This window comes from Alosa alosa, chromosome 1 (assembly GCF_017589495.1).
Source record: "Alosa alosa isolate M-15738 ecotype Scorff River chromosome 1, AALO_Geno_1.1, whole genome shotgun sequence".
In the NCBI taxonomy this organism is placed as follows: domain Eukaryota; kingdom Metazoa; phylum Chordata; class Actinopteri; order Clupeiformes; family Clupeidae; genus Alosa; species Alosa alosa.
The window spans coordinates 47,267,015-47,278,614 of record NC_063189.1 but is presented as its reverse complement, the minus strand read 5'-3'; the positions used below and the strand labels follow the sequence as shown (position 1 = coordinate 47,278,614).

At 39.6% G+C, this 11,600-nt stretch overlaps 1 protein-coding gene across 2 annotated transcripts in view; it reads right to left on the bottom strand.

Annotated features, from left to right (window-relative positions):
* Positions 1-231: 231 nt before the first annotated feature.
* The window catches only part of pth1r (parathyroid hormone 1 receptor), a 58,963-nt gene continuing 47,594 nt past the window's right edge, over positions 232-11,600 (bottom strand). Inside the window, exons 7-14 of one of the 2 annotated variants that reach the window (XM_048240621.1) lie at positions 8,344-8,530; positions 8,109-8,262; positions 7,533-7,593; positions 6,944-7,010; positions 6,714-6,808; positions 6,470-6,611; positions 6,071-6,112; positions 232-4,060 (exon numbers count right to left, since the gene is read on the bottom strand). In XM_048240621.1, coding sequence (XP_048096578.1) covers positions 3,698-4,060; positions 6,071-6,112; positions 6,470-6,611; positions 6,714-6,808; positions 6,944-7,010; positions 7,533-7,593; positions 8,109-8,262; positions 8,344-8,530 — 1,111 coding nt within the window. In that variant the 3' untranslated portion in view covers positions 232-3,697. The remainder of the gene's footprint in view (positions 4,061-6,070; positions 6,113-6,469; positions 6,612-6,713; positions 6,809-6,943; positions 7,011-7,532; positions 7,594-8,108; positions 8,263-8,343; positions 8,531-11,600) is intronic. The other variant, XM_048240629.1, reaches the window with a different exon arrangement.

The window sequence follows — 11,600 nt, the reverse complement described above, 5'->3', positions numbered from 1 at the left end:
AAATTGTTGTTATATAACTAAGCACATACACCTTGATGACCTTATTTGTATCAGGGGCACACTGGCACAAATCCAGGCATTTAAAAGTTTTCTTATATTATTGTAATACTCTATTTATATGCATAGAATAACAGAGAGGCAGATGTGATGTGCATTTCATGCTGGTTGACTTTATACATACTGCATTCAGATTTAGCACCATGAATTCTAGACACTTGAGATGACAATATATTTAAGGTATTCAAGGTAATTTTCATTTATTTCATTATTCACAATACGATGATGTACACTTTATATGTCAATATATTCTTATAAAACCAGACAGTGGACTTCAAATAAACCACATGGCAGCTAAGCTCTATAGTTATTTTTGCAGCAATGTGTCTGCTTGCCTGATTTCCACCATATGTTAACATCATTGGCATATAAACAGGCTATATGGACAGTTGTAGGAACAGCTCACACTGTATCTTTTCATACAAATAATACAAATAAAAAAAGCTGAAAAATATTGTACATGTTTGAATTATGACAACATAATTGGTCAAGATCCATGATTCAAACAAGTACAACTGGCAGGCGAGGGATCTTGGCAAAAGGAAATCCAGGCAACACCTTTGAGATAGGCTACCTGGAAAATATCAGCATGATAAGAAATGTGTCCATAATCGCTGATGAAAAATAATCGCTGATGAAAAGAACAAGTATGCATTTTAAAGTGCTTATATGGCTATCGGTAAAATGTCCTGAACAATTCCACTCTTTTATTTGCAAGTTTTAGAGTTAAAGTAAAGTGTAAACCATGAGACATTAACAGAACACAGTACCTAGCTAAAAGTTTGATAATGACTTTTGTATTTGGATATTGTTGTCCATGGCCTATAGCAGTTCTATCGCCGTAACCTTTAGACCTTTTGACACTACAGAACCGACGCTATCTTAGTACTGGTGGTAATTATGAACACTTCCAATGTTCCCTCTGTGATCTTGCATAATGCTGCAGTGGAATATATACTACCTCTGAGAATACCAACATGTTTCAATAAGCCACAGAGAGAGAAAAAAAGGAAATTCGTATAAATATCTTAAATATCAAAAAGTTTAAAGACCATGGGAAATATCGTAAAGATTATAAAGCAATGATAAAATAGGATTGAAAAAAAAAAACAAGATGCAGTAAAATGTCATTGATACTGAAATCAGGTTTCCAAAGAAGTATAGTGCCACACCCATCTGATGCTGTCTCTTGCTTGACGATGTTTGTAGCGATATAACAATTTCAAGAAACTGAATCAATAAATTTACCATAAGCATGTTGGAGCGCATCCCTGATTAAAAATAATGAAATACTGTCCCTTCATAGTTACATCACATTACATTTTTTGCAGAACACTGATGCTCATTTAGCTCAAATCTAGCCTTTGTAAACATTGTGACTTCTGTGTACACATATACTGAATATCTATACATACATACATAAGATAAGCAGCATAATACTGAACCATATTTAACAGTATGTGAGCTATAATACATAATTTTAAAATTTATGAATCATTTTAAATTATGTTACATTAAATTATGACAAATTTTTCACACCAAACATCACAAGGGACTGCAATTTACACAATTCTGAACATGGAGAGATTTTTGCACACTGAATTTCAAAAGTAAAGCCTTGAGCTGCTTCATTAAGGCTCCCATGATCGTAAGCTTACAGTTATGTTCCATTAGGAAAAAATCTATCACTTGTAAAAAGTCTGTATTGAACTTTTTTGTACTATTTTCTGACAAAACTAATGGTGGCATTAAGGAATACCAAGAACCTTCACTTTCCATCATGTGTATTTGGAACAATTAAGAATGTTTTTTTTTTAATCAAAATTAATTTCCCCTACCCTATCGGTGTCAAACACACACTGCAATTCAATATGTCAGTGTAGGTGCTGACATCTCTACACTGTAGACACTAAATCAGTTGGTTGTTTTAATTGGGGACTTAAATAAGTACATTCATTTCAGCAACAGCTTAACCACCTGTGACAAATGTAAAAAAACACACACTGGGCCTCATGCAAGAGCCATTTATACAATCATACTTGATTTTAGGTGACAGGTGCTACTGTTCAACACACTCTGTCACCTTCAACACATGCTGCACTGTGGTTTTCATATTCCCAACTGTTTCCTACAAAATCATCCATCATTTAAAACTTTTCACACGAGTTACACACAGTGCATGCCATTTTATTACTTGGAGGGGAGGGCATTTTTGTTTTACTGTATACTGTTTATTTTTTCCTGTCAGACTTTTGGTGATTTCAGTGATACTACCATCAAGCGACAGTGTAAATGACCCTGGAAATGTTTACCTATTGTTTGAATTTTGCACCTTTTTCAATGCCCATTTTAAACATTGTGATAGTAAATATGATCTTTTTCCAAATGCTGACAGGAGTACAGAATATTAGTCTGCAACTTGTGAGATTCTTTGGGTGGAGCTTCTTCACAAATTGGATAAGATGGTATTTTCAGGCTTCAATTATTCTAATTTACATTTTCAATGGACATGTATGGATATTCCAATAACAATGTTTGGCAGCTTTCTTAAGTCTCAAATGGTTTGCTGAATTTGACATGCTACATCAGTATGAGTAGAGCGTACAAAATGAAAAAAATAGGCAAGAGTGCATGAGGCCCTTGGAATATGACTAACACACATACAAAAATGCATTCACTTGAACAAAATAGTTGCCTTGGTGGAATGTGCAATCCCTGACAATACTGAATAACAAGTTATTGTGTCAGCTTCCTTTTACACTGCTGGAATTATAAATAAGAAAATGGTGACCAAATAAGGCAATGTAGAAATTAACTCCAAGAATATGTATCCTTGTTCAATATATCTACATGAGAAGAATTTAGCATACTGATTGTACTATAACACGTGTCCATAATTAATAATACACAAATATGTTCTTATTTATAATGGAATCTCTTCCAAAAGATATTGATGCCAATACAATTCACGCCTTATGATCAGTATGGACGCAGTTAATCTCTTTTCATGACAGGCAGCCAAAACAGATAAATACCGCATTTGGCTAAAATGCATCTCTCTTATAGGGACTAAGACTGGTTCTCATCATGACATTTATATTCCAAATACCTGATACAAAATTACAGTAGATTCCCATTATGCGTATTTGAGTTCCGCTTTAGAGCAAGCGAGGCCATCACCTCACCTGCCTGAGTGAGAGAGGATGGTCATCCTCTGTGATCGAGCAAGACAGGGCTCGCAGTTCCTCTGAGGTCTTTCTAGTGCGTCTCCTTTCACGTATATTCCCATATGTCAAACTTTCAGAGTCTGACCCCGACATCCAGGCTGTCACTACGCATTGTTTGTGACCTTTGAGGAGCGCGCCCTCCATCCAAAACAGTCACAGAAGTCTGGGATCTCCAGGGGTGATACTAAGCACGTTCCACGTATAGCAAATTTGAGCTCTTGGCTTTGGTTTTATACAAAGTATTTTGTGACTCACAGGATTCGAAGCATGCCAGAAATACCGCAGGCATCCTCCTGACAAAGCAACCTTTGTGAATAAAACAAGTATCCTTCATTTATTTATTATTATTATTATTAGTATTATTATTTCTTTTTTTAAAGCAACTTCCTTGCGCACATGCTCAGTGCTGTGGGTCACATGACTGTCTCCCGCTCCTCCTCCACCACCGGTGGGGGTTTGTCCTCCATCAGGGGGCGATTGCCGTTGGACGGCTCCTCCTCGGGGATGTGCAGCTCCTGCCCCGAGGAAGGTATGGAGTTCTCTGAGACGGAACCGTTCTTCACGTAGCCCGGGAGGTTCCGGTGTCCGTTGACGGTGACCGGCCCAAGGCGCGTGGTGAGATGCAGGGCCAAAGGGCCCCTGGCCGTCACGTTTGTGACGCTGGTGTGTGACACCATGGGTCCATAACTGTAGGTATTGCTTCCACTCCTTGCTTTCCTTTTGAAGTCCAGGGCAAGTGTCCGCCTACTCCATGACTTCTTGATTTCAGCCTGGACCTGAGAGGGTAGGAGAGAGTTTTAAAGCTTTATTTTCACACACCAACAACAAGTAATGATTATGCATTAAACTTCTTGGTAGAATTTACAGAATTTCAAATGATCATTTTTCTAGCAGTGTTAAAGCGGTACACTTAGGGCTATTCCACAAGGGTTAGCTACTAAGAGTATTCTTTTAAAGAATAAAGTAGTACTCCAACTGTGTATTAGGAAAAGGTGCTCATCAGAAAAATAGGTACAAAATGAGGACACATTTTGTGATTTGAATATAAGCACAATATGTGGGAGTAACTGTTCTTAATTATATTTTAATTGCCCTTTTTGCTGTTATTTATAGCCTATATAGCTATATTAGTTTGGGTTGGTTCATTTGTCATTTCCTTCCTTTTTTGTAGTGCCTGGTCTTAATCATTAAGTTTAAATGGTATACTAATGCACAAGTAAACAGGTATATTGCTTTTGGCTTTACATATCAATACATCAATAAGGCAATAAGGCAATCACCACCAAAATGAATGATTCTATTTAGGATGCAGTGACGTAGGGTACATAATAAATAGCTCATATTACTTTTTTGTGCATTAGAAAATACATGGGTCATTTGGTCTTTGTTCTCATTTCATCCCTCCAGCTTTCAAAGGTTGCTTGCCATTATTTTTCCACTCTCCTATCTAGTATTCCACTCTCCTGTATCTAGCTTTAAACTGCCCATATTGTCTGTTGCCCTTCTGTTCAATTCAGTTGATACAGCATCTGAATGGAGGCGTTGATAAGACACTTTATGTATGTTGAAAATAGCACACTTTTTAATTATGAACAATGCAGCATCTTGTTTAAAGGTCTAACGTGTTCCGTCTCCGTTCCGTCACTGCTGCGTGTGTGTGTGTGTGTGTGTGTGTGTGTATTGTTCACACCAGGACTGTCTCTGATACGGGGATGATGTGTCTCCTTTCAAACTTCCAACACACTTCCCTTTTGCTTGAAAAATCTACGCCACTCCTATTATCTAGCTGGCTCACGGTTGCAGCACGGCTCGACGCGTCCCTAAGACGCACGTATCATATCATAGAGGCATTGCGGAAGCTCTAACCTGTTAATCCCTTAACTGCTGCTTGTGGACACGACTCACCGATTATGGCATAAGATTTAGCCTACCACAGATGTTTTGACAGACTGAAATCATGGCCACAGTCGTGACCGATCGAGTACTGAAGAGACACACTAGTGTTGAGGGCATGGCCTTCTCAAAAGACATCAGCCTTAAAAGTACTGTTAACCTTCAGTTTAGAGTAAGTTGGACATGTCCACAGAGCCCCTCTGTCAGAGAGAGAGAGAGAGAGAGAGCGAGAGTGGAACAGAAATGGACCCTAATGATTCAGCACACAGCACATTGTACATTTTAAATTCTATTACAACTAAATGGTACTTTTCTGTTAAATGGGTTGATTGCTTGACTGAATTTTCCTATTAAGTTTTCCATTCAAACTATGGCAAATACAACATACTTAAAATCACTGTCATGGTTTTTCCCAATGTTAAAATTCCAGTGATTCACATTATACTTGCATTTTCTCTAATGACAGGGGAAATATGTTGGTGAATTGTTAAGTGGTTCCACATGTTCCTAGTGTGTTCTGTAAATAATGTGATATTCTTGAATAACAGAGTTAAGGATAAGCTGGATGGTTTTTATCTTTTTCCCCAAGTGAATGGTGCCTTGGATTAATCTCTCACATATTTGTTATCCTTGCAAATCTACAGATGACTTTTGTTTTCTGCTCTGTTGCTTCCACTGACCTGGGATCTGCAGAGGCAATTCTCTCAGCACACAGAGACAAATGTGCAGACCCCAATGACCCTAAATATGGTTTCACTAGATCTCATAGCCTGAGCCATTGCTATTCACATATATTTGAGCTTTCTGATAAAAACCACCTCACAAATACAGATCCATAACATCCTGTTGTTGCCACTGTGATGCTATTAAAATGCCATTGAAGGTATGCTCACCTCTCCATTGCAGAAGCAATATATTATTGCAACAAAGAATCCCTGTAAGAGAAACACACAAACACACACACATACAGACAGACACACACACACACACACACACACACACACACACACAGTCCTTTGTAAGTACTGTATCTCTTAAACTCAAACACCTTTGCCAACAATTGAAGTAATTATCATAGGTATCATACATTTGAATTCCACTCTGTCAATAATACAGTATATGGTACACACAGACACACACCGACACACACACACATGCATGCACGCACACACACACACACACACACACACACACACACACACACACACACACACACACACACACACACACACACACAAAGGTGGACGCAATGCGGATATGAAACAACAACATGACAAGGGTACAAATATTACCTGGAATGAATTGACGAGCATCTCATAGTGCATCTGTATCTGCCAGGGCACTCCTGATACCTCCGTGTAGGGCATCGCCATGAAGATGATGTAGTGAACTCCAAACAGGGGCATGAGAACTAGTGTGGATTTCAAAAGTTTTCTGTGGGCAAAGCAACAGTTTCAAGACAAAAAAACTCCTACAGCTGGGGTTTATAGATTATGTTATACTATAAAGAAAGATACAGTAGGCATACACTTTTACCTGTACTGCTGTCTGGTGTCACATCTTCCTGCATTGGTTTCTCTTAATTTTGTTGCTAGGACTCTGATTATGTTTAAAAACAACACAAAATTGATCTAGAAAAAAAGAAAGGTAATGACTACAAGTGCAAGTTAAGTGCAACCTAGACCTAAAATTTAATTAAGAAAACTTTACTTAAATCATGTTTACAACTGCAAGTAATTAAAGGCACGTTTGTAGTTCTTACTTACCACAACAGCTGTTAATATAGGGATTTGTATAATCCATTTCACATTGCCTGCACTTAAATCCCAACACCTGTTGGATACAGATGGAAAAAAACATTTGTATCAAAAGGAAACTCTCTTTATATCAATTAAGAAACTCTCTTTTCTCTAGGCTTCACCTTTTCTCTAGGCTTCACCTTTGCACCATGACCCCGAGCCAAACACCCTCCCAGAACCTGTTTTCCCTTGGTCGAACCCTGGTCGAGTAGCGCTGTCAGAAACTAATGACTTTCTGCAGGCGCTTATGGAAACAACAGAGTATCTCCCCACCCCAATTACCCCACTAATAATTCTCTGAATGGTACGAAACTTCTACAGTAGTATAACTATGTTCTTTGGTGTTCATTTATTTTACTTCAGCTCGACCACTAAGTCAGATCTCACTGACTCATTAGTTTGATCAATGCGATCATATGTACAGTACAACTGCAATCTTAACGGATAACTCTGTAAACCCTCTAATGAATGTCCACAGACCTATTAATGTTTTAGATGAACCTTGTGTTTATATGACAGACTTTCAGTATTTGCTTTGCATGGCCGAGTGACTTACTCTGTATCTGCCAAAGTGGCTCTGACGCTTGCCCACACGGTCACAAACATGGCAGGGACACCTGAAACACAGAGCACAACAGTACCCGTGACCCACTTCTGCCAGCTTGGCACTCCCCCACAAGGCATTGGACAGATCGATCAAAGCAACACTCATCCACATCTTGTTTGTTATCTATGCCGTATACAACACTGCGAAGACGGATGCATAAAATTCACAGATATATATATAAAAAAAGAATAAATATACAGTTTTCCAGATACAATATATCTTTTGATGTATGTGGTGATTTGGCAATACAGCATCCACATTGTATGCGCTGTGCATACAGAACTACTACACACAGTGTGTACAATGCAGGAACTGTAGGACCCAGGGTAGGTGCAAGTTTTGAGTCTGGAGCCATCATTTCTTAAAATAAATGGTTTGAGAAAGTCAGGGAAAACACAGAAATTCTCGGCACACAGAGACATAAACACTGCCCAATAACTCGATAAACATGTCAACGGATAAACCACAGTAACCATTGTTCGATATATGGACTATAGCCAATGCAACAGTCTCCAAGAAACATACCCCAGCCAATCAGAGTGAATCCCCAGAGGTACTTCCTGTCGGAGAAAAAGGTCATGAAGATGAGGCTGTGTAAGTAAAGGCCCTCCACCAGGATCCAGTAGTAATTTGTGGCCAGGAAGTACAAGAAGAGCGTCACAGCAACTTTACAGCCAATCTGTGTGAGCAAAATAAAGACAGAGTTATCAAGATGAAATCATCTAAGAGGTACCCAGGGAGACACAGGAACTCAACTCACAAACTGGGTTTTGTTGCCTGGCGGTGCTTCCGTAATGGACTTCAAGTCCTCCAGACTGACCCGCTCTATCTCCCCCAGAACATCTCCGGAATACAGCGCCATGTCTTTCACGAAGATACTGATGGCTCTCAGCATGAAGGACACAAACAGATGCATATGGATGTAGTTCCTGGTGCAATGCAATCGACTGCAGATGAGGAAAGATCACAAAGAAGATGACGTGTCGACGTAGTCAACAACAGTGTGATTTTTTTGTTGTGATTTTTTTTAATTCTTCCTACATTAAACCTAGAACTAAAGTGCCAGGGAATAGCATTTCCTCCCCTTAGAATTTTTGTCTAAATAAATCAATATCTCAGAACTACTCAGAATGCAGATAGAACCTTATAATTCCAAAGGGACATAATGGACATTTGGCATGGCATGGGGGCTTTGTGTGAGCTGAGGCCATTCCTCTGGAGGAGCCCGACGTAGCTCCATTCTCACAAGTCCGCATGCCCTCTGCTCTGCTTTAAGAACAATACTGCTCCTAATTAAACCCACATGAGCAGCACTCGGACTGTAACACATTCTTCAGATTTAGGAGCTTGAAAAGCACAAATATTGAAATGCAGGGCTCAGAGAGAGAGAGTTGTAAAAACCAAATTGCAAGCATGTGTTGCTAAGAGCCAAAGGCATGTCGATCTCCTCCTCCCAGGCTTATTCAGCGCAGTGAGAGCTTGTTTAGTAAATAGCCTCTCTTATCGCCACTGAAGTTCTTACAAATGGACACACAACAGTTTAAATTCCTGGGCACTCCAGGCAAAATATGTTGACAGTCATTATCACAGCTGCAGATATTTGGAGTAATTGCACATCCATCTTTGCATTGAGAAACAGAAAAACCCTGTTGCTTTATGAAATACAGATCACAATGTGAAAAGTGACCACTAAGTCTAACACACTGGAATTTAGCAAATGGATGCAAAAATCCACTCGCCCATTTGTCAACAGCCTGTATGTGTTGTTTGTTTTGGCCTACAAGTGGTTCCTTCTGGATTGTCTTGGCAACAGGTGCTTATTCAAGCATACAAATGCATGGGCCGGGGATAAAATGTGATGAAAAGCTGTTTTTTTTTCTGTGATGCCCCCCTTAAAGAAGGAAATAGATGCTCATATGAATTTGTCAAGAGACATCTGGTGTTTATTCAAACTGACCATAATTCAAAGCATAGACAGTAGGCCTACATATCCCTTCAATAAGACATAGGGAAGACTATGACAAAAGTGGTCATAGTGCTGCCTTAAAAAGAAAAGGTACTTTCAGGACATCATCCAGAGCTTTCCAACCACATGAACATCGATGTCTTCCATCACATCATTGATGTATCTGCTGAGAAAATAGCAATGAGAAAGAATTTGAAAGCCTTTAGTCCATCCCCACCATAATTATTTAAACAAACACTGGGTGATACAGTGAAGGGATTATTTATGTTGCATGCCAGGTTTAGACTTAACTACCTGAAATTGGCCATTCACATGTGCAATCTCCTGCAATCAGCAGGTCTGTGTAGGCGTTCTGGCAGTTGATAGCTTTGATGCCTATGCGCACAGGCTCATAAGTTTACCCAGCTATTCGACCGACATTGATTCGGATTCGACGTGTCAGAGGGCCAATACATGCATGCATGTGCGTCGCGCTCCCTCTGCTCCCGGGGTCACCGCACTCGCGCACGTCACACGTGTATAGCCAAACACTGCCGCTAATGTGTAAAACTCCCTCGACATCCTTGGCCAACATCTCTGTGCCCTGTTGCACCTGAGACTGCGAGCGCTTACATGTCGAACATGAGGCATGGCTAAAGTGGCCTGGAAAGGCCGTCGGAACATGGGGGGAAAGCCACGAGAGGCCTTATTAAACTCATTTCCCTCCGATGGGTTTCCTGGTGCCAACTGAAGTGCCGCCTTAAAACGTCAGGCCGCGGCAGCGCCTGGACCCGAGTCAAGGCGAGTAAAGCGTTTGTCAACAAGTCTTTTTTAGCACGTCCTGACCCTCTATTTAAATAAGCCAGTTGAACAAATATCAGAGGACGTTCTCTGCATTAATTACCAAGGAAAATGAAACCATTCAGCTTGGTGCCAAACTCACCCAATCATACACATACTGCCAGAATCTTGAATTTCAGAGTGTCAATCCATAATGAAGAATATGGATTTTGGAGAATGGGGTAGCTTGTGTTTTTACTGAACAACAATTCAAAAAGCAAAAATAGATGAGGAACAATATCATATGCAGTCCTCTGACTACTAGACCAAAAGCTGCTATATGGACAAGCAGTCCATAGACACTGAACAAGACAAGTTGAATTGAATTCAATCAAGCAAGCCCTGATGCAGCCAGAGACATTAGGGGGTTGTACTGTAGTAAAGACAAAAACAACAGGCCCAACTAAAGTCATGTGTGGAATGGTAGAAACAACAAAACTGGTAAAACAAGATTGAGGTTTCTGCTACAAAAAAGCCAATATCAAGCAAATCAAGTTTGCAATATTATTTCTAAGGAAAAATAATTCATGGCTAATTTTCATTTTAATTTCATTTGTCTCCCAAACTGCTTTGGAGCCTGGCTGGCTGACACTTTACTGCTAATGCATGAACAACTTGGGTAGGTAGGCACCATAGCTCTTCAAAGCCCACACATCTCCTCATGTCAAACCCTGTCAAGTCAGCTTATTTGTTTCACTTTCAAAGCAGCAACATGAAACAGTGCGGAGAACAGGCATCTACAGATAAAATCAATATATTACATCAGTGGTTTTCTCAACCTGTGAACAACTGTATATAAAATAGATTGAAGTTGACTGAAAAGAAAGCATTTATGCCGCATGTATCCCCATAATATACCAGCATGAAAGGAAGCGAAACATAAATGTCAACAGGAAGGAGCATGAATTACAATCTATCCTGAGGGTAGAACTTTCTAAAAGTCAAAGTGTAAAAGGCAACAGGCCTGCATTGGACAGAAATATCCTTTGGACTTTGCCTCTTCCCATGTTATGTGTTGGTTGTGTGCTTGTTAGCATGCCAAATGGGCTAGCAGCCTTAAATGTAAGCATTAATTATACTTATTTGGAGGAAAGGCCAAAGGTTTGTTATAGAATATTTTTTCTGCTAAAATGTTTCATTGCAATCTTCATAATGAACAAAAACACGATTCCCACATCCTCACATTACATTGCATGCAAGTAATGATTTGGCTAATTTTAACAGACCTATCA